We start from the raw sequence: 27,622 nt of genomic DNA on the forward strand, positions 1-27,622 counted from the left end.
AGACCTTTCCCTGCCAAGAATGGGGGCAGTGATGCTCTGAGCCTCTGATGAGAGTTTCTTTTGGGCACAGCAGCAATCTCACTCTGTTGAATGCAGACTTGTGCCAGGTTAAGCCATTGCCCTTGAATACTTTCTCTGTTCTTGTTCCACTGCAGCTTCTAAATTAGAAACCCTACTACCTGCATGCGATACGAGCAGGGACTTTGCAATACTTGGAGGCTGAGTCAGGCACAGGGACAAGAGCCATTTCTACTGCTGAAAGGCTCCGTTGCACTCAGGTGCCCATTGCAATGATTTCCTTTCTCACACCATCTCCCCAGGGGTTGTGCAATACCAGCAAGCCCACTGGTCAGCCCAGTGTTGGAGGAGCAGCTGTCCCAGCACCAGCAGCTCTGTAGGGCCCCAAGTGCTGCCCAGCTCAGCAGGGACTCTGCTCACTGCCTGCCTGTGGCTTTTTCCTCTGTCAGCAACAGCACGTCCAAGGCAAACTACCTCTTTTTGGAACACCTTTGATTTGAGCTCAGATTGGCAGCCTCTGTTTTACTGTGAACTTTTTTGATACAGCAGCAGGACACCATCTGGGTATGGAAGACAGGCTGAAATCACTTGCCATGCTGCACCTTTTCCCATGGCCCACCACACATCTGTGTTTGCTATGTGGGCTAAAATTTACTACTCCCATTTTTCCTCAGCTGTACCCTGAAGGGAAAGCAGTGTGGTGCCTGTCCTTCAGATGCAGCCCCTTGTGCCAGTTCCTGCTTTTGAAGCTTCCCAGATAAAACAGATCTTGTTAAGGTTGTTCAGATTGCTGGTAGCTATGGGAAAGGGTCTTCTAAAATAAGAGTGTCTAGGTTTCTGTTATCCTTGTATTTAGTTTCCTGTAGACCTGAGTGCTTTCTGAGCCTGGCCTATGGCTAAATCATTCTCAAGGACTAGTTGAAATACTTTTGTTTATTTTCTTGATACTTCCTGTAGCATTTTGTAAATAAACTTCTGTCTTTGGCATTATTAGATAGTGAAGCAAGGAGTTTTACCACTACAATATCTATATTTTGTTACAGCAGAAGTAACCGAGCTCAGTCCCTAACTGAAGGTCTCTTAAGTTGTTCTAAGTTTCCCTGTTTGAATACATAGCATTGCTTTGGGATAAGCCCAGTGAAACCTCCAGCAGTTTGCTTGATTTACCCTGCACTCCCCATACACTGTGTTAGACCCAGGACTTTGTGCTATGCTCATCCTGTGACACAGCTTGATTTCTTTTCAGATGGTAAATCCTGCAGCTCTGTTAGTGTATGGCTGCTCAAGATGGCCCCTTGAGGCAGCCTGTGTGGCTCCTCAGCAGGAATGTGGACTTGAAGACAGCCAAAGAAGGCTGTTTTCCTCTCAAAAAGGAGGAGGAGGCTGCAGTAATTGAGCTGACAAAATTTTTCATCTCCTGTCTGGGACTCAGTGGACTCCAAAAGAGGGTTGAGAGGGGCCAGGTCCTCAGGCTGGCCCTGTCCCATGTGGAGTCTGGCTTCAAGAGTGGCTCAGGAGTCTCTGCTCAAACTGATTTCTTCAGCATTTTTATTCCTTTCTGCACCTCTTGTTCTGGGTTGCTGACCATTTTCTACTGGCTTGCATTTTTATGAGGATCCATCTCACCCATTGGGCTCTGATGGCTGGGCCACCTTCCCACCTCCTGTTTCCAGAAAAGCTATGCTGCAGCTAAGTCTCACCTGGGGTGCCTGGACATGATCTGGCTCTACCCTTGCAAGCTGCAGCTCCACCAGCAGCTCAGCTCAGCCCTTTCTGGGCAAACTTTTGCAGAATCTCATCCCCTTTCTGCAAAGCTTCCATTCCTTGGTCCGTCTTCGAGCACAGGGGCCCCTCCATTGCTCATCTTCCCTTGTCTTGACAGAAATCTCCCAGCACTCTCCTTGGAGATGACATCTGACCCCTGAGTCCAGCATTGAACCAGTTGCCCCAGGCAGCCAGCCAAGCTGCCTGGGAGCCCTTGGAGCATTCCTGCCTTTGTCCCATTCCTTTGGTTGCCTCAGCGCCTTTTTGCATTGTGTGCTCTGATTTCTCTTCCTTCCATCGCCCCCCAAAACTCCACCATCTTTTGCCTTCTCCATGAATCTTTCTTGATTCTCTTAACCCAGAGAAGATCTAAACATCTCTATGTACTTATGCTGACCAATGGGTTCCTGGTTTTTTTGTAGCCTTTATTTCTGTCACCCAAGCCCACTGGTACTAGACAGTGCCCAAACAAAATTTACAAATTCAAGGACTGTTCAAATTCTCTTTTTCACTCCACACAAGCAGTCCCAGCCTGTGAGGACATACAGGTCTTCTGCCCACCATTTTGCTACTGCACAGCGATGCCCTCTCTATTTTAAAATGTTTCTGCCTGAGGACAAGTTATTGCACAGCTTTTTAAACAGACTTGCAGTGCTTTAATCGCCAGACTCTTGCTGTTTCTACACACTGAAGGCCAGATCCTGGGGGTGCTGAGCCGGTTTGCTGAGAGCCACGGCTCTGCCCGATTCCTCAGTGAGGCCCGTTTCGACATTGCACAACGTGTCTGTCCTCCGGGAGCCGTGCGCAATCTCCGATTGGGACAGACGTCTGAGCTTGATCCCACTGGAATGACGTCAAAGGTTGCAATATTGTCCCTCTTGTCGGCGCTGGCAGAGCCCGGCCTGGCCGTGTGCCTCCCGGCCTGGCCACTGCTGCTCCCACCCGCACAGCTCCATTCACAGGTTGCCACATGGCAGTGCAGGTGGCCCGTGTGGTTTTACACCGGTGGAGATCTGCTCACACACGTCTGGCTCTTCTCTGCAAATTCCTGCTGCTCCAGAAGCCTCTGACTGAAAGGAAATGGAGGTTGCTTTTAGAAGGAGCATCTTCCGACGCTGACCTGTGAGCTGATAAAAGCCCAGCGAACTCGCAGCCTTTCCTGTGCTTGGAACTCAGGCTGGCACAAGCAAACGGTGCTTGGCACCAAGAGGGTGCCAGTAAGTCACTGGCTGTGGTCTGGCACTCATCTCCACGGCACGGGTTAAGAGAATAAGAGTACAGCATCTATAAGCAGCTGTTTTGAACACTTGCTGCTGAGGTCAGCTGAAATCAACAGGAACAGTTAAGGCAGCCGCCTCAGCTTGCACCCAACTGGCCGTGGGGAAACAAGGCTGACAGACAGGCAGCTGCACCTGTCTGCTGCAACAGGGAAGCTTCCCCAGTGCTGCAGGGAAGGAAGGGCCGACACATCCTCGGGGCAGTGCAGGCTGACTTCCCTGGCCCCAGGCACCCCTGCCTGCTGCCCGCCCCCGAGGCTACGGCCAGGCAGGGGAGTTGTGAAATGCCAGCAGGATGTGATTCTTTGTGACCTGTTGGCATCATGACAAGACTTGCCTGCTCCTCTCCAGCCCTTTGCTGGCCCTAGCAGCTGGTAAGGCAGCTGCTGACATCTCACATCTGCCAGAGCCTGTTTGAAGGGGGCTGATTCCAGCCCCAGGTGCGTGAAATGATGTTTCTGACTCGGTCAGCTGTGCCCTGGCCCACGCCACGGTCCCTTTTGACAGCCCTGCACACAGGTTGGGGGGGAAGGAAAGAGTGTTTGACAATTTCAATTTTTATATGATTGCCCAGGCAGTTCTTAGATTCTTCTTAAAAAGGTGCTGACAGATGCAGAACAGCTCCCAGGTTTTGATTTTCGAAATACTGGGGTTTCCAGGCAGTAAATCCAGCAGGAGGAGGCGCAGTGTAACTGTGGCTGTGTGTGGTGCCCTCTCATTCTGGCAGCTCAGCCCTGGTCAGGGGGAGCTGCTCCCCGGGTGCTGCCCCAGCTGGTGAATGCCTCGGGGAAAGAGGAAAAAGGGACAATCTATAACCTTAGCAGGAACATTTTTGATGGCTCGTTAAGTGAAGAGAGTGTAAGACGTAGGAACCTGTATTAAAAAAAAATTGCTAGGTTTACAAAAACGGGAGAGATTGGTTTTTAACATGAAGGAGCAGAGGTAAGGTATCTTTTAAAAATTTGTAGTTTTGGGCTGGAAATAGGACTGGGACAAGTCTTGGAAATAAATATTTAATTACCAAATCAATTTTGATAAAGACTCAGTTTACAATTAATTTCTTTAGCCTCTGCTGAGCTGACCAGTGAAACTCCTGGCTAGTACTGGTGTTGCTGTGGGTCCCAGCAGCAAATAACTTACACTAGTGATTATAATTAATTTTGCACACTAAAAGTGAAAAACTTGACAACTCAGAACCAACATCCTTTCTGTCTTCTCCAACAGTGATAAGTATCTTATTTTTGAGTGCAAAAGCAAAATTAGCTTTCTTCACTAATGGTGCTAGTGAGGCTGTGAGCAGAAGGGCTGGCTTGGCAACACTTTGCTCTTTGCAGGGCAGAAGTCAGCCAGTATTTACCTTAAGGGCTGTGATATTTAGACAAGAATTTCAAAGAGAGTTACAATAGTGAACTTCAGTTAACTGGCAAGTTTGCATGGTCAATGCTGAGCTATAATAGAGAGTTGATACTTGTTGATTGACAAGAGCCATAGTGCTAGCTAGAGAAGCCCTCCTTCTTGCATTAGTTCACAGGATGGTCACAATTAAATGCAATCTTATGAAAAGAAAAAGAAATCCAGATCTAAATGTTGCTCAAGTGTTGGGATAAATCAGCTTTAGAGCCAAGGGTGGGTGCTGCGTGGTGCCTCTGAGGCAGACAGATCCCGGGTTTCCTTGGTCAAATACAGGGTGATGTGCAGTGGTTAGAGACACCTTTCTCTAGAAAAAATAAAACAACCAACCAAATTAGCATGTCATTAAGTAGAGGTTATGGTAGAATGAAATAATTAAATATGTTTTCTCTCATTCAGTGATTATAGGCTCTTTTATAGGAGCTGCCATATGCCCTGTGCCTTTGGCACAATCCAGGGGTCTTGCAAAAAAGGCTTTGTTGTCATCTTTTTTCCTAAATATTCTTCATCAGATGATCATAGTGAAATATTATGAACATCACTTTGTTCACTATTGTAAAATGTCAAGATTATAATCCTTAGGAACAGATGGTGAAACTGAAGAACAAGGAGATGAGGGGAGACACTTCTAGCCATAAAGACAATGAAATAGTAGCAGAATCAGGTAAGGACACGGTTTCCTCTCAAGCAGTGTTTATGGGAAAAAATATATGCCTATAATCTGAATTTAGCTCTCCGTTATTTCTTGTGACACCATTGGGGGTGGATATTTTGCTCCCAAACACCTACAGAATAAGAAAATGAGCATCTTTAGATCACAGGATGTATTACTAAATTTTCCCCAAACATTTTGACAAGTTCAAAGTTGATGTGAATGAAAACACTTGCTATGATCCCATCTGTATTTTGAGGAAGAATGATCTAGGTCTGAATCAGTGTCTTCTTCATTGCTTACATTGCTACTAAGGATTCATTAGATGACAAAATAGAAGATTACATCACAATGGGTAATTTTTTAAATGAGAGATCCATTTGTTTGGGTTTTTTTTGTTTGTTTATTTGTTTTAATTATTCTGCTGAGAATATCTGCCCTGTGACAAGCAAAGCAGTGAGCTCTCAACAGCAGTGAAATAAATCTCAGTCCAGGGCAATGCAAATTGGGAAGAAGCTCCAGAGAGTGGTGCTATTTGAAATAAATTGAGGAATTATTTTGAAAGCTTGCATGGAAGAACAGAGTTTTGCCAGCTATTACAGTTGGACTTCAGAGTAACTGCTGAGTGGGTAATTAGTCCCTCAGGAACAAGGGAGTCTGGACAAATGTAAAACAGAACAAGAGGGGGGAAAAAAGTGTACGAAGAATTAACTTTAGAAAACAAGCTAGAACATTAGTCACAGGAGGGATATAACTCAACTTTCATTTAATGTTTGTTTCTGTCATGAACAGAAATGTTGTTCTTAACCCCTGTACTGATGCAGGAAATAAGAAACCTCTCTTTTTAAGGAAGCTGAAAATGTTTTGTTGCAGTTCATCTCTTTGATAAGAGGGTGAAGGGGAGGGTAAAGAAATTTGCTGATCATACTGCAAACCCAACAGAAGGGACTTGTACTCACGTGAGGCATGGAAAGAAACCAGTTCTGGAAATTGTCAAGATACTATGTAGTGTCTCTTGTGGTCTTCAGCAACTCCCCCATCATCATCCCCCAGAAACTCCCCTTGGCAATTAGCCAAGGTTTAAAAGATAATGCCTCCCCAATGTTTTCTCACAGCCTAAGACACAGAGTCTCATGTTCTCCTGTGTTGAGCAGCATTCCAGCTTCAAGGAGGTGATTCACTTACCTAGCATGTTAGAAGATGTTGGCATGCCTCTTTGCTGGGTTCACAAAGACTTGATGAAACACAACTGCAAAGAAAACTCAAAGCATGTGAGACAGCTTTGAGGTGACTTAGTGCAAATGTGGTTGGTCCTGCCCTTCCAGAGCTCCTGATTCAGTCCTATGCTGTTAACTATTGAACTATAGACTTATTTGTAGAGTTTCTACACTTGTTTTTTGTGGTTCATTGCTCCCATTATTATCTCAACAGCAGCAATTTGCTAATCAGTCCTCTTTGTAAAACAGGACTAATATTGCTTTGGATGTTTGGTGTTTGGAAAAAAAGAAGAATGGAATTCATGTGTCTTTGGAGAAAAGGGAAGCTTTGCAAAACCAAGCAGTTTATTCAGGTGTGATTCTATGTAACTGGGCAATATTCAGTGAACTGTGTGTCTGGAGGGTTAAAAGTAAGCCTTCAGGAAGAGGCTGCCTGGGGAGGTTGTGGAGTCTCCGTCTCTGGAGATATTCAAAACCCACCTGGATGCAGTTCTCTGTAAAGTGCTCTAGGTGATCCTACTTCAGTGGGAGAGCTGAACTAGATAGTCTCTAGAGGTCCCTTCCAGCTCCAACAATTCTGTGATTCTGTGATCACAGCTGAAGGTTCAGGATCAGACTCCCAGACCTACATCCTCCCAATTTTGAGGACTTTGGCACTTTCTGTGCTCTGCAAGCTCCAAAGAGGTTAAATAAATCTTGCTGAGCTCTCACCATGTATTTGGCCAAGTGATGGGGTCCCACTTGCCTGTTCTGCACTGGTACCCTCAGGAGTGCTGCCTGTTGGTGCATTTCTGACCTGGATGCTCTGCTGTGACCTGAGCAAAGGTTACTGGTGTTTTCATGCAGGCTCTGTTTACTGTATAAGGTGAGAGAGAGCCTCTGGATTCCATCGTTTAGCTCATCCTCTCTGTTTCCCAATTCACTGCAAATGACCAGACAGGCAGGCAGCTCCTTCTTGAAAACATTCAACTTCTCCAGACATGTGCCAGTTTCTGACAGACATGGTGATGGCAACTCATGATGGACACAACACGGTCACAGCTGTTAGTAAACATTGTCTTCAAAATCACCATCTCCTCTCACCACCTTAAGCCATTTCCCTGGAGTTCTCATCACAAGGATCCTGCACAAACACACCCAGCTCTGGCGTATTCCTTCCAGGAGAGGGCAGGGGAATACAGTTTATTGCAGATCCACTCCTGAACCAGAGGCAACATTCATCGTGTCCCAGATCTTCCTGTACCTCTTCCAGTCTCTTTTACTTTCCTCAACTTGGATGAGCAGAGGTAGGTGCTGTATCTCCCCAAAGTGAGTCAATGGGTTTTGTCACATTTACAGACCTACCTGTCCTTGAGTCATCATCGGAAGGGGCAGTTTGGACTAGGCTGTTCCTGTTGCTCTTGAACCTCTCGCAATGAGCCTCAGGTGTCATGTTGAAGGCATTGGCTTTAGGACCAAGGTTTAAACAGCTGAGTCCCAGCTCTTCTGCTTCACTTCACCATCAAGCTAGGGAAGGCAGTAGTGATGGGACAACTTGTCTGTCACACACTCAACACTCCCATATCCCTGCCAAAGGTGGTTTGATTCCCTTGGTTGTTCATAAAGTTAGCAGGTGCAGCTCTGCTTGTGGGTGCTTTTGCCAATAGATTAAAATGCAGGGATTGTGCATGGAAACCCCAAGTTGGAGCTGGACCTGGTGTAAGATGGTCTAGAGAAATCCTAGCCAGAAAGTCAGCTGATGTTTTCTCTGTGTGTCTTAATGAATAGAAACTTTGGGAGAAAATCAGAAACTCTCCTTGGCTCCTCAGTGTCTTTAACAGTCCAAAGGGTATTAATATTTAAAAAATCCTAAAATTAGTTTCTTCCAACTTATCTCCCCTTAGACCTATGACTCTGACTTGAAAACACAACGTTATTTCCAAACTAGAGAAGGAAAGAAAAAGAAATAAAATCAATAAACTGCTGGTGCTGCAGCATAGATGCCCTTTCAAGGCCAAAGAAATCAAGTCCTGAGGTTGCTGTTGCCACCTTGCTCTGCAGAACTCCGGGCAGGGATAAACATATTCTTTGTGTCAATATTTCTGTAGTACCGAGGGAACTTGCAGTCCTTATCTGCGAGTGTCAAGGGCTGCTAAGTTAAAGTGATGGTAACGCAACTGGAGAGTCTGAGAGGGTTTTTCCTTGGTGCTGGTCTAACCGCTGTGGTGCTAAAAGCCCCAGCACAGCTCGGCCGGACAGGGCCACCAGCTTTGTGGTGCACGGGAGGGATCCAGCTGCTGAACGGTAATTAAAAGAGGAATAAATCCCCAAAAATAGAATTTGAACTTCCTTCTATTTTTTTTTTTTCTTTGCCCGATTATTTTTGCTTCTTTCATTGGAAAAGAGCGGCCTTGATTTGTAAATCACATGGAAATGTGCAAGCAATCAATTCAGCCTGAGTAACCCTTGTTTTGCCAAGTAGCTGCTTGGTTCATCAGATGACTAATACTTTGCTGCTGCCTTCATGAGGAACAGCAGCGGCTGGGGCAGAAATACCAGAGGTGACCTCTAAAGATGACAAAACACCCTGTACAGCACAATCCCTCTTTTTGCCCATCCATGAAATTCAAACACTTTCCCTTGAGTCCCCTCAAAAATGGGAAGTGATTTGTATCACAAAGCTGTTCAAACAACATAGAGAAATGGGAAAACGCGAGGCAGGAAAAATCAGCCTCTTTACAGACACGTACTGAAAGGCAAAGTGTGGGCAGAGCCAAACAATTCTCAGGTGTAAACTGTTGAGCACAGAGTGAAGGAGCCTTTTGCTGCCTTTCCCACCTCTAATGGGTCTGTGCTACGTGGCATAACAACCCAGGAACAACTTCAGTCTACGGTTGCTTTTTAACTTTACAATGCAGTGCTATTATTATCTCCAGGGAAAGTTTTAAAGGCTTGAATGCCAAGGTTTATTTGCCTTTCCTGACTGGATCTCTAACACACAGCCTTCAGACAAAAGCCAATAAAAGGGACCTTAACTTTATGTTGGCCCTGGTGTTTGACTGGGCTCTGGGAATGTGAAAAAGGTTGTCTGAGCAGGGGAACCAGTTGGACTGAAGTTCTCTTCCAAAAGGTGGCAAAAGAGAGAATGGAAAATCCCCAAGCAGGACCAAGGGACAGAGGAAATAGTAGATTTTAAAAGGACTTGGTGAAGAGATGAATAAAGGGAAAGAAATCTCTTCGCGATGCACAAGAAGGATGGGGCAGGGGTAAAGACAAATATATTTTATAGCAGGGAGTGGGGGCTCTTTTTTGCTGATTTTACCAATGAAGTATGTACCCTGATGTCAGTCACAACTGCACAAAATTTCATCCCCAAAAGCCTGTCTCAGCTCAACAGTCATTCCTGGTTCACATAAAAAGTTGGCAGTGAAAAGTGATCAGGACTCATTATATTTGTCTAAATCTGTGCGTTTCTCCTGATGTTAATAAAGGCTTGTAGTGTTTCCAAAACCTTGAGCAAAACTTAGATGTGTGTCAATTTGCTTTCACTGTCAAGGGGCTTCAAAGAATTAATCAGAAAATCAGCTCACAGCTTGAGAAGTGTATTCAGATCTGATGGAGGTTTGGAGTGGCTGAGTCAGCCCAGCAGCTGGCACCTGCCTCTGTAGCTGGTAATTCTGGATTTGGGGTTTTAGCTTCAAAGTGTTCCTGTGGATTCCAAAACCAGGTCTGTGGTTGGAGGCCCTCAGAGCAGAGTCGTGGGGAAAACAATGTGAGCATCCTGAGAAATAACATTTTGCAGATAAAGTCTCTGCTCAGAAAGGGTGCTGTAGAGGATGAACCTGTGGACATGTTTCACCAAGGATGACCCCAGATCTGGGCTTCAAGTGACAGTGACTTCTGTGTGTTTTCTTATTTTCTGTTGTACAATGATGGGTTGGTGCAGAGGTGAAACTATTTTACACTAAAGTGAAATATAAGAACTTGTGCTACTGTATATCCTGTTTGTTTTTAATGTGTCCTTTGTTTCTGTCTAGAAGTTTTGCCTGGGCAGAAGAAGAGGACTTCAATATTTGTCCAGGGTGTCCTGATATGCAATAGCTGGTCAGGGCATTAATTTCTACAAGAGTGCTGGACACCCAGAAATGCCTCAGGCTCACTGAGCAGGAACACAAGGGCTTTGCTGAAATTCCAAGGTGCAGCTGATCCTGTGTGCACAGGAAAGGTGATCTGGACATATGCAAAAATTTTGGTGCATCTAGAGCTTGTCACATAGTGCCTGAGTAAACTCAGGTCAGGGGTTTATCCCAAGTGCTCTGGACTTGCCTCCCAGGCACTGTGTACTAAATTTTTAATTTTTAATTTTTTTTTTTTTTTTCTCCTAGGGAGATCTCAGGGAGAAATACAGAAGCCCTACCTACACTTTTCTGCATATTTCCATGGCATTTCACCTCCCAGTGATTGCTGTTGCCTTGTGTTGAATGGGTGAGATGTTCTGTAGGGTTCTGCAGTGTAGTGCAAGTGACTCATCCATGAGCTGACCAAAATGCCCACGAATTGAAGTGCTTTTTCATGCCACAGGTGTCCTTGGGTTCAGACTAGAAAGCTCTTTACCTGATTTCACAACTTACTACCTGTTTGTGGGAGTGACTGGTCCATTGCAAACAGGAAAAAGCATTGGATCTCTCCTCCACCACAGCATGCAGCAGCACAAGGGCTGGCACTGGCACAGGAGAAGGTGGCTGGACATGTCCTCCTGCAGCATCACATGCTTGGATTTGCTTGAGCCCACTGAAAACATCACAGCTTCGTATCACAGCTTCAGGAACAGCTAGTGGTGCAGCCCTGGAGCTGTGTGGTGGCCAATGCACCCAGCCTTGAGTGGTACTTCTAGGGAAGGGGAGAGGTTGTGGGCCGAGGATGGATGACACTTGAGACACACACCATTTTATTCCCACATAGGGTAAATATGGGGTTTCACTGCCTCTCCAGCAATTTAGAGAGAGTCAGGAACTACTGTAACTAGAATATAAAGAAATAGTCTTTTGCACGTACTTTAGAGAAGCCTTTAATGTGTCCCAGTGCATGTGTAGATCAAACTAATGATAAAATTAAGATTTTAACTTTTGATTATTTTCATTGTAATAAAAATCATTAGGGAATTTCAAATCTGTATAGCCACCAATTCAAATTCCATTAAAGCTCAGTCTTGAAGGCTTAGGATTTTAGCTGTATCTAAAGGCCCTTTGCATTGTACCAAGCTGAACTTCAGCTACTCGGGGAACAGGATTTTAGTGAGAGAAAACAGTAAAGGAAGGTTTGCCAAAAATCTATTTTCAGTAAAATTATTTCATGGCAGAGTTTTTCCCAATGTAATGTTTTTTATATCAGTGAAGTTACTCTAATGCAGAATTTGCCCTGGTGATTTTGTTTAAGTATGACATCTAGGAGTTTGATGAGTGTGTATTTATGCGTTATTCGCTGAGGTGATGTGGAGAGGAAGAGCAAGGTCTGTGCCTGAGAGCAGAGCCCCAAGCACCCCTGGCTCCTTCAGTGATACCCACCGGGGTGAGGCAGCACCTCTGGGCTCACCTCTGTGCTGCTGCTGGGCCGTGTCTGCTGTGACTTGTCAAGGCTGAACGTCCTGTTGGGAGAAGACTGGCTTGTGCTGGCTGAACTGCAACATGTTACTGGCAATCCTGAAGTGATGCAGATGGAGGATATTCTTGTCAGTTTAAGGCCCTGGCTGGAGCCGAAAGAAGAGAATATGGCTGGATTATTCTCAGATGCTTTGTGCCTCTGTTTGCCCATGAAATCATAAAATGAGGATAATCCCTCCTTTTTTCCTGTAGGATAGTGAGGCCCACAGTCCTGCTGTGGGAGAGCGGGGATGGTGCTCTGTCCCATGTAGCCCTGTGCACAGACCAGCTGTCACCAGACTGTTCTGACATCCCAGACTGCATCTTCCCAAGGGTCTGAAAACTGAAAACCTGAATTTGAAAACCCACTGATTGAACGGAAAAACTCAGCTCTGCTGCAGCTTGCACCACTGCAGGCTTCCTCAGCTGGGCTTCACTGCAGGAGTTAAACATGGATCCTGATCCATGCCAAACATTGCTTAACTATAGTTTATATATGTATGTATATATATAAGTACATGTATGCATAAAAATAATATATGTATTTATATTAAAAATAGTTATGATTGTAATAACACCGGGAGGTCCCCCAAAACTCAACACTTCCCTCATACTCTCATGAAATTCCAGCAGACGAGCAGGAAAGGAGCAGGTGTGAGAGCCTGGAACATGGACACCTCCAGGGTCCTCATGATTCCAGGGGGGCTTGCACCTCTCTGGGATCCTATACACGGCCGGGGCTTGTGCACTTCCAGGGACTTGTGCACTTCCAGGGACTTGTGCACTTCCAGGACTGTGCAGCCCTCCAGCGACCTGCACACTTTAGAGGAGCTTGCACTCTTCGAGGGACTTGCACGCTTCCAGGGGCTTGCACCCCTCCGGGGCTTTACACACTCCCAGAAGCGTGCACACCTCCGGCGACTCGCACGCTCCCAAGCCCCGCACCGGCCCCGCAGCTCCCGCCATGTGCCACCCTCCGGCACCGCCCCGGGGGCCGGGCGGGCGCTGCGGCGGCTCCATTGAGGCCGGTGCGGGGCCGGCCCCCGCCGCGGCGGGGCCAATGGGGGCGGCGGACGCGGTCGAGCCTCTCCCCGGCCTCCCCCGCCGCCGCCGGGCCCGTCCTGTTCGGGGATATAGTACTACGGGAGCGGGGCCGCGCTCCGCAGCCGCGCACCCGCCTCCCGGGGGAGCTGCGCCCGCCTTCCTCCGCTCCGCGCTCCCTGCGCGCCGCTCCTTCTGGTTGTTGTGGGGTCTTCTGCGTGTTGTTGTCGTTCTTTAATTTTTATTGGTTTGTTGGTTGCTTTTTTTTTTTTTGTATTTTTATCGTTACTTTTGCATTTTTATTATTTTTTAAATTTTTATTCTTATTTTTGTGGTCTGTTTTTTGGCTTTTTTTTTTTTTAATTATTCTTGTTGGTTTTTTGCATTCTTCTGCTCGCTCTCGGCATTTTCTGCCCCCTCCCCAGCTTGCAGAGGAGTTCAGGTAAGGGTGTGCGAGGGGCGCGGAGGGTTGCGCGGGTGCGCGTCCCGCCAGCGGTGCCCCCGCACCCCGTTATGGCAGCAACAGTAGCCAAGGAGGGGGGGGGGGGGGGTAAGGATGAGGAGGAGGCTGGTGGTGTTTGTGGCACTGCTGCCTGGTCCCGGGGGGGTGTGGGAGGTTAATGCCCCCCCCGGCGGTGCAGCAGGGGGTGCCTGGCTGCCACCAGGGCTGGGGGACAGTTTTCAGGTTAGAGCTGTGCCATGGTGTGACAGACCGGGGGGGGTGGGGGGGTGGGTTACTCCCGGTCATAGCGGCTAGGGGACTAGAGCGCTGGGGGTGTGGGGGGTAGGGTGCAGGGGGGGGGCAAAGCCTCCTGAAAAAGGATGAAGAGAGTAGGAAAACAACAAAAATCCCGAACCAACGACAGCAAAATCCCAAAGCAAACAAAAGCAAACGCTCTGCAGCCGTGGAAACCTGGCTGTGCTTGTGCTGGGGGAGGAATTGTGTCCGTCCGTGCCCCCAACCTCCTGCTTTCCTGCTGCTGCGCGTTATTTCGGGGCAGGGTTGGTTGCCGCGGGGCTGGCCCCGGGGTACGGGGCGCAGCGGGGGCTGCTCCACCAGTGCCTGCTGCGGATAAAGTGGTTCCTCTTGTTTCTTTTGTGGAAGCCAAAGTTTGGGGGTGGAGGGACAGTAGTTTCCAGAAATGAAGGCTTTGGGAATGGTTCTGCAGTTTCTCAGAGGTGGTGGGGTTGGAGAGAAACTGGGAGACCTTAGACCACAGCCCCCCTCTCCATGTCAGGGGAGCAGCACGAGCACCTTGCAGAAAGGATGAGAGCAAATGGGTTTCCTGGCTCTTGGCTCTTTTTTTTTTTTTTAAGTGATGTTTTTTAGGTTTTTCCCCCACGCTTTTCTAGTGTAATTTCTTAGAAATGCTGGGCCTGGTTTGCTGCCTGGTCTATGGCTCTGTCTGTGAAGCAGGGGTCAGCTTGAACAGGTTTAAAACCTTCGAGGGAAAAAGGGAAAACCCTGAAGAGATTTGTCCCAAACTAGAAGGAGCTGTAGCAGTAACCATAGGAAATGACTGTCAGCATATCAGCCCATATATTGCTGTGTGACCAGTCATGCTGGACTGACTGTCCAGACATGACAGGCTGGAAAATAAGTCCCTGTGTTTCAGCGAGTTCCCAGGACTTAACATTTTAATGTTAGTCTGAGTCAGAATATGCCTTCTCTGTTCTTTGGGGGTTTTTTGGTAGTTTGTTTTTGTTTGGTTTTTTTTTTTTTTTTTTAGCTGGCAATTAAATGGACAGGTTTTAAAGAGAACAACATGTTTCTGGCAGAAAGGACATCATAACAACCCAGGGAACTCTTAAAAGTTGGAGCCCGTGGTGCTGCCGTGTGCTCTTGAACAGCTGCTGTATTTCACTCCAGAAGTGGCTGTTTTTCAGTGGCTCAGGCACTGAGGTCCCTCTGTAGGTGCTTACATTTCTAACATGTTTTCAGGGCTCCTAAAGATGAAAGTGCTTTATGTAAACAACATCATTAGTTTTCATAGCTTGCGTAGCCCTGCCTTATTTTTCCTTCTGTTTTGGTTTTTTTTAATCTTCTGGTTTTGGCTGTATCTTCAGGCAAAGTAGGGCTGAAAGCCTTTTCGTTCCTAGTTTGGCCTTTAGGATAAAATATAGCCTGGGCCTGATCCTGCATTCCAGGCATTCCCCAAAATCTTTTTGGCTGCTCTGCAAGTTTTGAGACTGTGCAGAAAGCAGATCTGGGCAGTAATGTGCCTGCATCTATTTGCCCCTGCCAGTCCCCTCTCTTCTTGAAATTACTCTGGTTACAGCAAGTGACATTGCTCCTTGACAGAGGAGATGAGGAAATGAGGGTGCTGGCTCTTTTCTGCTGGGGGATGTTGCTCCCAGCAGTTGCCAGGAGTTTGTTGGGTTTTCACCTCCCTCCCCCTCCTTTCAGCCCTTATTCAAATTAGGGTTTAGCTCTATTCCCAGTGGAATATATGGATGTTTTGGTATGTGCCTTCCTAGTTCTCGCAGTCATTTAAAGAAAACTTGGAACTTTTTTTTTAAGGAAAAAAAAAAAAAAGAACCTTACTAACTGCTTTTGGTGCAGGCTCTTTCCCCCCACACTCAGAGCATGCCAGCTTTTCTTAGAAAAAACCCACGTTGCAGTCCAGATTTCACTCACGGCACCATTCTTCAGAAGTTCAAGCTGGAACAATGCAGACATAGAAGGGAGGATCAGAAACCATCTGAGGGCAAGTCCTCCTTTCTGCCCCACATTTCACAAGGCAGTCACCAGTTTTTGGTGCAAGATAGAAACAAGCTGCTTGGGTGAATTCTTACTGGAAGCCAGTACAAGCTTCTCGGAAACAGATTGTGCTTTCTGTTTCAAAACCTGGAATAGCTCAGGTCTGGGACTTGTGCTGGAGGAACTTTCCATTAATGCAGAAATTTACAAAAAAAAAAAAAAAAAGGTTCAGCATGTTACAAGCAGTTCAGCTCTTTTGAGTCTTCACTTTTACTATAAGAAATGATTAAAGTCTAAGGTCACAAAACAGAGCCACTAACCTCTGTTTGAACTTCCTCGTGTTCAACACACGTGGGTATTTCATTATCAGTTCAGAGGCATTGCTGACTGACAGGCTATGCATACCAGCAAAATATGCAACCTTACTTTTAAGTCTTTCTTTCAACCTTCCCTTTCTCCCTCCATGTGCAGATGGAGGAAGCTGTATCTTTAAGAAATATGTTGTTTTTGTTTTCTTTCCCTCCCGTTTCCTGTGAAATACTAATAGGTGCTGCCAATGGGATGGAGCTCTTTAAGGGTTTTGTGTAAAATGTCTCTTGCAGTGCTTGCTGCAGCACTGAGCACACAGACACCTCTTGATTTTTCTTCAGAGAAAGGAAAGAGGGGGCAAATTTTGGAGACCAGGCGAGCAAGGATGCTCTGCAACAGCAGTAACAACCATCCCTTTCCCTGCACAAAACTGAGAGCTATTGACTATTCATGGCAAAGCGTCCAAAGCGCGCAGCAGCAGAGCCTGTGGAAAATGACAGCGTGTAACAAGATTGACTGGCATTTCCTTCGCGCTGGGTCACATGCCTCCTAATTCACACACACACAAAACCTCATAGGCTGATCAAATGACTTCTATCTCTGCAGTCCACATACCTTCCACAGAAAGAGTTGTTTTATTATGCACATGTAGAGCTCTGTTTTCAATCAGTCACCTTGAGCGAATGACTGAGGGCCAGTGTTTGCTCCGTCCAGAGGTCTCTGCATTTGCTCTCTGACAGGCATAGTCTCCCTCCGTAAGCAATTTATTTTTTTTCCTCTGGGGGGAGGAAAAAAAAAAAAAAGAAAAAAAATATGCAGATGTCCCTCCCGCCTTCCCCTCCCCAGAAACCCTTCTAGGAAGTTGGCTTGGTTTAACTGGGAAAGTGCAGGATGGTGGGTGAGTGTTGCAATGGGCTGTGCTAGGAAGGATGGATTTTGTCCTTGTGCTTCTGTGGGGTTGCAGTGGGATTATGGCTCATGTAAGCAGGGGCTTGTGGGATTCTGCCTGCTCGCTGCCTTGACACGGGGTGTGTGTGTGTGGGGGGGGGGTGGGGGTGGGAAATGGGAGTCTGGTTGCCTGCCAAGAGTCACAGTGGGTTGAGATTGCAGGGATCTGTAGGAGTCCACCCCCTTTAGCAGCTGGCATGAGGTTCAGATCGCCTTGACCCCTGTACCTGGAGAGAGAGAAGTAGGGACTGATGGGGTGAAACCAGCCAGCTTGCCAGGATGTGGTAATTAGCTCAGCGCAGCACCGGCCTTATTAAGGGTAGTGCAGGTGATGATGACGTTGGCACACTGATTCATTACATCTGGAGGGGAAAATCCGCCTAGTAAATGCTGAAGCACAGTAAATATTTTTGGCTCCTGACAGATTGATCCTTGCATTATGCTGATTAGTCTATATTTGTGGAACTGAGGATGTTAAAAATAAGGTTGGTGGAAAGCTACAAGATAAGAAAAGGATTTGTGTTTTATAGCCACCAGCAAGAAACTTTTTTTACTAGGATTTTTTTTTTTTGAGTGGTAAAAATTTCAACACTTTCTTTTTTTTCTCCCCATTCCCTACTTTGGCTCTAGGTTTCACTGTTAGGTGAAAGCCCATAATTTATTTTCTCTTGCCAGTAATATTCTGGAAGGGAACTGTAAATCCAGAGCACACACAGTTGGGAAATGATTTCTGAAAGAATTCTTTTGCAAATACGTGGTGCAATCCTGCAAAACTCTTCGGCCCTGACAGTCCTTAGGGGGTGGTACAGACGTATCAAAGCATGTAGCAGCATGTGTACTCAGTGAGGCTGGATGCTTAGGACTTTCCTGTGAGCTAGAGGGCTTTATAAGCTTTAGTTAATGGAGATAAATGATTAAACCGACTTCTGACTGTTGCTGTTTTGTTTTCCTACACTCAGGCTCTCACCTGAACTTTCACCGCCTGGTATATGCTGTTGGGATATCCATAAAAGATCGCCCAGGAATGGTGGATCACTTGCTGCCTACTGATGAATCCTTTTCATCTACAAGATCTTCTCTTGGATACTTTGGGGACATGACAGCAGGGGTGAGGTCCTACCAAATGCTGCCCTCTCCCCTGTCAGAAGATGACAGCGACTCGTCTAGCTTTTGTTCTTGTTCTAGCCCTGACTCCCAGGTTCTCAGCTCCAGCTATGGAAGCACATCTAGTGCAGAAAGTCAGGACAGTATCTTAGACTACTTATTGTCCCAGGCATCTTTGGGGAACACCGCTGCATCATGGTGGGACAAAAGGAGACTTCAGCCAATGGTGAAAGAGGAGTACTTTAGGTTGCCTGAATTTGCAGTGGATATGGAAGAGTCTGGACCATTTCAGCCCACGCTTGAGGAAATTGAGGAATTTCTGGAGGAGAACATGGAGTTGGAGCTCAAAGAAAGACCTAAAAGTGAGACCAAGGACTTGAGAGCTTGCAGCCAAGTTTCTGTTGCTTCGCTACAGCAAAAAGACCATATGTTACCCAGCGCTAGTTTAAAAGAGAATAAAAATGAACAGTTGAGCAGCTTAACAGAAGGTGGCCAAGCTTCCAATGGTGGAATGTCCCTGGAGAATGGGATACCAGTTATGCTCCAAATTCAGCCTGTACAGATCAAACAGGAGTCCAACACGACCCCCAGCTCCCAAGGACCAGCACAAGAGAACATTAAAATTGCACAGCTCCTAGTCAACATCCAAGGACAGACATTTGCCCTTGTGCCTCAGATAGTTCAGTCGTCCAATTTGAACTTGTCCTCTAAATTTGTCCGCATTGCTCCCGTCCCCATCGCTGCCAAGCCAATTGGGCCAGGAGGCATGATCCAGGGTCAGACAGGAATCATCATGGGTCAGAAATTTCAAAAGAACCCTGCAGCAGAACTCATTAAAATGCACAAATGTTCTTTTCCTGGTTGTACCAAGATGTACACGAAAAGCAGCCATTTGAAAGCCCACCTGAGGAGGCATACGGGAGAAAAGCCTTTTGCTTGCACGTGGCCGGGTTGTGGATGGAGGTTAGTATTGGGGTGCAGCACTGCCCTATCCCCCTTCCCCTTTTTAGCTCACTTGACCTAACCTGCTGAGCAAGTAGGCTTGCACTCTGATTTATAAACTGTTTCTGTTCCCAAAAACTTGGTTGGTTTGAGAATTAAGACCTTTTTCTTCCTGTTGGGTAATCCAGGGGCTTTGATAAATTAAATACCAAAGCATCACCTGCTGGCATCAGCTGTTGAAGTGTCTTAAAAATATATAAGTAGTCCATTGTAATTTGTACTTTGTTCTGAAGACGGTCAGATTAAGCTTGTTACCACAGCAATGCCTTGTGTTCACACTGGTCTGGTTGCAACACACCAGCTGCAGCAGATGCCTGGGTGGTACCAGCTGCAAGAGAACTGGGTGGTTTAGGGCAGAATCTCCGTGGCTGTGCATGGCTTCAACTGCACGGGGCTAAACGTGATCCCTGAAGGTCTGTGACAAGCAAGTGTGGTTAAGTGCAGTGGTATTCTGTGTAGTTTCATAGAAAATGTACTCCATCCCACTCCTTCTGGAAATGCTGGCAATGACACTTCAGCATGCTCTGGGTTTTATTCTCTGCATCCATTCAAAAAAATGCGTGGGTGCCACTCAAAGTTTCAAAAAGCTGTCAGATGCAACAATGTAACCAGAAGGCTGAGTTAAGCATTGCTTGAATGGAAGATTGCAGGTTTGATTGAGCAAAATGTTTTGCAGAAGGTATCTCTGGATTTTTTGTTTGTTTGGTTTTTGTTTTTAATACTAGTTGAAAAATTAAAACTGTTAAAAAATCAACCTTATGTTTTAAGGAAACTTTGGTAGAAGCCTTCCTCCTTCTTTCCAATTAGCTGGATTACCAGCCTGCCTGCTAGCAAGTGTTAACATACAGCACCACAAATCATGACAGGAGAAAACAAAATCTGAAGTCCCTTGTATTAAATTAAACTTGATTTCTTTCAAAGGCTGAGCTGCCGAGCTGCTGCGAGCAATGTCTAATGAGGAAATGGGTTGTGATCATGGGCAACAGGCGGGGTAAAAAGTAACAGGAGAGAGTTGTGTAAAAATGCAAGTATGTGAGACATGCAGCGATTAGAGATGGCTGGATTGGTTTGAGGGAAAAGGTCAGAATGGGGCTGAATCCTCTGCTCCCCAGCTGGACCCATTTGAAATTTGTTTCTTGGCAGAATTTCAGAGATCAATGCAGTTAATGTCTTTAGTGATTTTTGTTTCCCGTTTCAGTTTATGGTGGCTTTACAAACTGGCGGTCATTTTCTTTCCTTTTGTGCTGGTGTCACTTCTCCTGAGTGGGGTTCAGTGGCTTGCAGCTCAGGATGCACTGAAGTTAAAGCCATGTTATTTAGTTGCTTGGTCCCGTGAGCTTTGGTTGCCAGAGCAGGTAAACACTGGCAGCAGATGTGCCTCCTGCCTGTGAACATGCCTGTGGGTGTTGTGTTGATTTTCCTTGTGCTGGGATGTGAGCAAAACTCTTTTTTTAATGTGACAAATGCACGTGGCATGTGAGGGTTTCTCTGATCCGTGCTGAGATTTATACGAATGCTCCCAGAGGTTTTTGTGGCTCAAGATCAGGAGCCTGAAGTGCTGCCTGTGGGTGACCTTCTCCACGTCCGTCTTATTAAAGAGCTGGTGCTTCCCAGGCTAAAAAGCCAAGGGTTACATTTAGGAAAAGTATTAAGTGGTAAGGGATGGAGATTGAATTTATGCTGTGGTGCCTGGTTTCTCCCAGAAAGGATGTGGACAAAAAGCAGGTTGCAGGAGTACAGAGGGCCGGGAGAAGCGCAGGTCCTGCAACCTGGAGTACCCTGAACTTTCACTTTCAGCCTTTTTAAAAATGAGAAGCCCAACAGGGATGAGAAATTAATAACTGTATCTATGAGGAACATGTGTCCTGTCCATAAACAGCTGATGAAGGGTCTTTTCAAACTCTCTGTTGCTGTTTGTCTTGTTGTATTTCACAGCCCAGACTGCTACTCCAATCCCCAGCACGCCAAACTTTGGAAGGGCTCTGCTGGGAGGGGGATGTTTCATAGCTAGCAGTCCTCAGCACCAGCCTGGGATTCCTGCACATCCCTTACGCTCTGCTCCCACATCAAAGGCAAAACCCAATTGAGCACTGAATTACTCAGTCCCCTTTCATCAATAAACCATGTTTACCTTTTCCAGAAGTTCAGCGAAAGCTGTGATCTCACATGAGTTGAGTCAAATGCATCTGGACTCTGTTTGCCCCCAGGTTTATACGATCTCAAATGAATTTAAGCACTAAACCACTGCTGGGCTCTGCTTGCCCCCCTCTCCCTGCGTTCTTGTGCTTGTGTATTTATTTTTTCACAGAAGACACTTAAGATTTGAGCTCACGGAAGATAGCAATTTAAAAAACAAAACAAAGTGTTGCCTAGCACAAAGTGGCTGAGCTGCGGGGGGAGCTAAAGCTTTCTGTGCTCTTGGGCAGCCTTGCTATGGTGATGGTGCATGCTTTAAATGCACCAAGGTGGGGGTGCGCACACAGCAAACCCTTTTGCCAGCTCCTAGAATATCCAGAGAGCCTCAAGGACCTCCTGGGAGGAGGCTGAACTCTGCTAGTTTGTGCCCTTTCTCAGCACGGGGCAAGAGCTGTTTTCAGCAGGCTGCAGAGGTGTTCACAAGTGGCTGGTGACCCGTGGCGTTCCCTAGCCCGTTGTACCGGTGGGTGCGCTGAGCCGTGTCGTGCCAACTTATACCTTTGGCACAGCAGCCTCTGGGTAGTGCTGCTCCTGAAACAGCCCTGACCAAACAGCTGAGCTGCAGCACAGGATGGTCCCCAGCAGCTCATGGCATGGAGCAGGAGAAGCTCCCTCTTCCCCACTGCTGGCACAGCAGCAAACAAAGCTGTGGTTGTTGTAGGGCCCAGGGGATGAGGCAATTATGTTTGAATCCTTGCGGCATCCTCGGGCTAGAGATGCCTCCCGCAGCCAGTGCTGCAAGTGACAAGGTGTAATGCAGCCTCTGGTTTGGTAGGGATGGTTCAAAGACTTGCAATGTGTATGGCTGGGAGCCTGTATGGGACTGGATGAGTGTGGGGAGGACCATGCTTGGGGCAGGTCAGGACAAGTGTCCCACACTGGCTTTCTTTGATGGTGCTATGCAAAGGGGTTTGCAGGTGAGCAGAAGTGCAGCTGTAACATAGCGGTGCTTTGGGGATGGGCAGGATGAATCCAGAGCCTCCTCTCCACTGCAGAGGAGAGGTACAGCCTGGGACAATGTCAAGAGCTGGTGGCCATGGTAGGGACCATGGAGTACTAGGTTGAAGCCATTCACCTTTCTTGTTCTGTGAGCAACATAGCAATGTCCTCATATGGCCAGGAACCACAGGACACATTCTTACACATCAGGGAGCTCTAGGGTTTGTTTCCAAGGGAGATGTAGTTACAGGTCCTTTGGGATCCCACCAGATGGGTGGAGACTTTTCTAGTTGCTGTGAGATTGCCCACATCCCTCATCCTTCTTTTGAAGCAGGAATCCTTTTGGAGATGGCAGTGACTTGGGATAGTGAGGTGTTCCTTGGGAGTACCTTATTTTTGTTTGAATTTGGCATTCCGCTGTAGATGATTTGCATTTTTCTTGGGGTGATCTTAGTGCTAGAACGTGCTGCAAATATCTTGCTGCAGAGCCAGGCCACCAGATCCTCCCAGCTTCCTTGTCCTAACCTTTGTGTTGTTTTTTTGTAAACACACTGACAGCCTGAGGTTTATTTCTGTGGGCTCTGTAAGTTGATCTTTCCGTGACTGTTGGGGAACAGTATTGCAACATTCCTGCCTCTTCAACTAAGGACATCGTTATGAGGCAGAATGTATTTTTATCGGATGAACTCATCCAAGCTCCTGGGGTATGAGCAGAACTGCTCATTCCTGATATGCGCCTCTTTCTCCTCCACCATCCATGCAGTCCCCATCAAAATACACTTGTGCAGCTCTTGTGCAGGATTAGCTGTGTGCATGGCCAAGGACCTGGGACAATGCAATCTGGTCACAGCTGGTTTTACTCCTCTGGGCAATAAACCCATATATGAGAGGACAGCTCTTTGCAAAGGTGCTTTTTCCTCTGCTCCCTCTTTTCCCTGCTTGTGGTTGCTACCACTGTCAACAGGTCCATTCCATGTCCACTGCTGAGTCTCACTGGGGCAGTCTGCACAGGCAACATCCCATCCTCTCCAGAAAGATGCTTAGTCCCACTAATCTGTAGCTCTACAAGAGCATTCCTCCAGGAATGCAGCTCTGGGACTAGCTCACTGCTAAGGACTCAGGAGAAATCCCTGGCCCTGCTGCTCCCAGGTCTAAACTGTGGGTTTTGGGAAGCCATGGCTGGGAGGAGCACAGGTGCTAGAGAAAGCAAATGTACAAGTAGTAGGGGTGAAGGGAAACCTCTGTCATAGCCTTTATGAGGAAGATGTGTCCCAGACAATGAAACAGATTGATGACTTCATTAGGGCATCTGTGTAGGGTTCTTCATAGTGAATTTGACTCTTTCACTTTGGGAATACCAAAGCAAGGACAGGGAGAAAAGCAAGAGAATGGGTGAGGGAACCTCCCCTAGAAATACCCCTGGGAGAGATGTGTCCATACACCTTACCCATGGCGAGCATCTGCGCCTGCTTTGCACTTGCTGCAGAGGCCTCTCTGGGTAGCATCACTGAGCTGAAAAGCTGGAGGAACTGAGGAAACCATTCCCAGCTTTCCCAGTGCCTGCACCCTCTTCCTCAACTGACAGTGGAAGACCAGAGCTAATTAAAACCTTTATATGGAAACTTCTTTTTCTTGCATGAAGGACTTATTCATAGCAGCCCAGTGGTCCTGTTTTCCCTCTTTCATAAAAATAGTGTGTTCACTCTGTTGGTGATGTGATATTTTGCTCCAGAAGGGCACATTTTCCTACATGTTCTTTCCCCCATTTATTCAGCTAGTGCCCATGACTTCATTTATTTATTGTAAATAAACAGCTGATACCATTTCTTGCAAGCTCTCTTTCTGTGCCTCTCTTTGTTAGTGGTCTGGCAACAAAACACTTAATTGCCCTTTGTCAGGCAGCATATTTTTTTGTACCCATCTGGACAGGGCTGTTTCAGTGTGACATTATTAATTAACCCTGTGGCTCCTAGTCATGTCCAAGCTGGAAACAGAGCCAGCCCTGCTGTTAAGACCAAAGGATTAGCTGATTTGAGTTCAGTAAAGCCTATGGGATTCACAGTGGCTATTTGGGGATTTTTCTGTGGAGGTGGAAGGTGGGAAATGCCTAAAATTGAAATGACTCTGGGAGACAATTTTGGTAATTAAAGGCTCAATCTGTATTTCAATTTACCCATGAGCTATGCTAATGGCCATTGGGATGCACCTGGATTTCAGCTATTATGGAGATGAGCATCTCTGGTACTGAGATGTTGATGAGCATCTCTGGTACTGAGATGTTAATGAGCATGAACAAACACCCATTTTTCAGCTGGATCTGGTAAGCCATGTGCCTTCTGGGTAGCTATGTCTGGCTGTTGTCTGGGGTCCATCTCAAACAAGATGCAATTACTGGATGTCTGTTGTGCTCATGTCGGTGGGAGCTTGGAGCAGAGCTCACATTTTGGTTGTCACCTCTACTTATGAAGGGTCTGTGCTTGGATTTGCAGGAGAGATGTAGGATGGGCTTTTGAGGGGAGTGTCTGTGCTGGTTTTGTTGAGCTGTTGGGTATAAGGCAAGGTTGGTATGAACGTTGCCTCCACACATTGCTCAGAGTCCATGTGGGTTGAGGTCAATAACTGTGCTTTCCCATCACTGCTGCCGACTGCCTGTGGGGAGCAGACTGGTCCTGTTGTGTGTCCCTTTCAATTTGTGTGTTTGGATTTTGCCAGAGGTAGAGTATCCCAGTGGCCTGAGGAGAGAATTCACTGTGAGAGAATTAGCAGTGTAAAAAACCAGTTATCTGAAAAGGCTTCTCTTCTCTTGCAGGTTCTCCAGGTCAGATGAGCTGTCCCGGCACAGGCGCTCCCACTCGGGGGTGAAACCCTATCAGTGTCCTGTCTGTGAGAAGAAGTTTGCTCGAAGTGACCACTTGTCCAAACACGTCAAGGTGCATCGGTTCCCACGAAGCAACCGCTCCGTCCGCTCCGTGAACTGATGGGTCCTGCTTTCCCCTTCCCGCCCAACCATCCCACAACAGCCGAAGACAGCACTTTGCTCACTGTATTTCTAGTGATAATTTATTTGCCTCCACAGAACCGTCAAAGCTGTTACTTGATACCATCATGTCTGAGTGTCCCATGTCCTTTAAAGATGATTGGAGAATGACGTTCTCTTTGGGTCAGGGGAGGGGGCTGCTTCTTCCTTGTCATCTTTTTTTTTTTTTTAATGTTATTTTCCTTTCCTTCTATCTTTCCCTCCTTTGCTGCCACTTCTTTTGGAAACTACAGTGTTTTATTTTTAGCTGTTTTCTGCTGCACAGGAAAATGTAAGAGTTGCTTGCTGCTAGTTAATTATAGCCCTGGCATTCCTGAGGGCTTTGCTCATGTACAGGCCATTCATTGTGAGTTTTTATTAAGCTGCTCTATTTGTCCAGTTTGGAAACAGCAAATTCCTTTTGAAATGAAAACAACTCCTTTGTTTTTGGGTCGCCTGAGCCAAGGATTTGTAGGGGCTGGCCATAGGAGGAGGAATAGTGGGAGTCGGGGACAGGGGGAGGCAAAGCATGGAGAGCACTGGAATGTGCCTCCGCACCTCTCTGACTTCTCCAGCTCAAATTTACCTTTTCCTTGGTTAGGGCTATGTATAAATATTTATGTATATATATTCACACATACATATATATATATTTAAGCAAAGACATATCCCAGGCAAGTCCAGAAGCTCAGGCTGGGTGAAATGGCTTGAAGTGGAGCCTTTTGGTGTGGCTGAGCACATACCATGTGCATGCTTCTCCTTTTCCGTGCTGCTGTGGGGGCGAAAGGATGCCCACGTGTCAAAGGAAATGCTGTTTTCCTTTGACTCTGGTTTGCAGCATCCACTGTCTTTAGCAGAAGAGCTGTTGTTTAGTGTGTAAAGCAGCAGGAAGCCATTGGTGAGAATGGCTGAGCTCTGCTCCTGTCCTTTTTTTGTGTGATCTTGGGGGAGAAACCAGAGCGCCAGCCCTGGAGGTGTCCGTGGTGCTGCTGAGCATCCCGAGAATCCAGTGCTGCTCAACACCTCGCTGTCTGGAGCTGAGTCTCCATTTGTCAGCTGGCCAGGAGGGTCTTGTAGGATGTACCTGTACCCAGGGGAGGGTGGGAGGCATCATGACCTGGTGGGACAGCACGCTGAGATCTTCTGTTCAAGGGTGATCGTCAGTGCTAATCCTCTCCTTACCGACAGCCATGTCAGAGCTCCACGCAGCTGGGGTGGGCGAATGGGTGAGAACAGTAGCCAAACGAAACAAATTTGTGTGGTATCTGGCTAAGAAGGGAATTTAAACAAATAATCGGCTGGTAGCAGGCGGGTGATTTTGTTTGCGTTTCTTCTTCTTGCTTTGTTTTTCCTTTGGAACTCTGGCGATTGTAAGAAGCTTTAGAAGAAAATAGAGTTCAGTAATTAGGAATGATTTTATAATGTGTTGCGTTTCCTCTCCATTTGCAGACAGTGTCTGTTTGTCTTTTTGTTGGCAAAATGGGAACTAGGAGACTGCGATTCTAGCGCTAGGCAGAGCAGGGGCCCGCGCTGAAGCCAATGCATTCCTTTTGTCCTCTAGAAATTAATATAAATGAACTATCTTCTATTGACTGGTTTATATCACATCCTATGAATGTATGTAAATAAAACTGTACATAGATGCATATCTATATAAAATATCTTTTAATAACATATCAAAATTTGTGTAAATTGGAAACAAAAATACCTATAAAGCCAGTGTACATAAGTTACAATTCTGTATATTTTCTTTTGTTCTTCATAAAAATATATTTACTTTGACAATAAAATGAAAATGGAAATTTTAATTCCCTTCTTGGAATTATTTTTAATTAATTTCCTTTGTAGCCAGCTCTGTAACCAGGACATTAGTGCTTTAAATTTTTATTTACCTGGATGTAACTTTTCAGGTGCTGAGTAACAGGGAGATGATGCAACAGATCTAAAGTTGCCTTCAGAAGCTTTTCTCATCTGAGAAAGTTCTTGGGAGGTGCAAGATGGTTCAGCCCTCCCTTCAGTGGAGCCCTCTTGCCTCACCTAGCAGCCACACAAGGACCCGAATGCCTTCTGTGGTTTCTGACCAGCATGGAACAGATCTGCAGCTGCAGTAAAACTGTGGTTAATAACTTAGAGCAAGCAGGTTTGAGGAAATTCAAGCTCTAGTGGTTAGTGTGAAGAAGGAAGGGCTTCAGAGGCTGCTTGAGACTGGCAGTGACTCACTGTGTGACCCAGGACAAAGGACTCAATTGCCATGAGCCACAGTTTCCTTTTTTTGTAAAATGGGGTTAATAATGCATTGTGGTGATGCTGTAGAACTTAATTTATGTTTGTGCCTTGCATGGAAGGAGCAAGCAATAAAACCAGTAGTCACAGGATTAGATTGTGAAAGAAAGGCTCAGCATGGCAGAGG

The 27,622-nt window shown here is 46.5% G+C and overlaps 1 protein-coding gene and 1 long non-coding RNA gene across 5 annotated transcripts; both read left to right on the forward strand.

Annotated features, from left to right (window-relative positions):
* Window positions 1-1,791: 1,791 nt before the first annotated feature.
* On the forward strand, window positions 1,792-12,531 carry LOC127388423 (uncharacterized). The gene is made up of 2 exons (XR_007890373.1): window positions 1,792-10,542; window positions 10,703-12,531. It is a non-coding gene; the product is annotated as an uncharacterized LOC127388423 (long non-coding RNA).
* Window positions 12,532-13,089: 558 nt separating this feature from the next.
* On the forward strand, window positions 13,090-27,020 carry KLF15 (KLF transcription factor 15). Of its 4 annotated transcripts, none has more exons than XM_051627407.1 (3): window positions 13,090-13,439; window positions 17,915-19,022; window positions 25,006-27,020. In XM_051627407.1, exons 2-3 carry the CDS (start codon window positions 17,980-17,982, stop codon window positions 25,172-25,174), a joined length of 1,212 nt encoding a protein of 403 aa, XP_051483367.1. In that variant the 5' UTR covers window positions 13,090-13,439; window positions 17,915-17,979; the 3' UTR covers window positions 25,175-27,020. The 4 variants fall into 4 exon arrangements, with proteins under 4 accessions (XP_051483367.1, XP_051483368.1, XP_051483369.1 ...); XM_051627408.1 differs by lacking the exon at window positions 13,090-13,439 and adding an exon at window positions 16,005-16,762; XM_051627409.1 differs by lacking the exon at window positions 13,090-13,439 and adding an exon at window positions 16,005-16,723.
* The last annotated feature ends 602 nt before the right edge of the window (window positions 27,021-27,622 follow it).

Source organism: Apus apus, chromosome 9 (assembly GCF_020740795.1).
Source record: "Apus apus isolate bApuApu2 chromosome 9, bApuApu2.pri.cur, whole genome shotgun sequence".
In the NCBI taxonomy this organism is placed as follows: Eukaryota; Metazoa; Chordata; class Aves; order Apodiformes; family Apodidae; genus Apus; species Apus apus.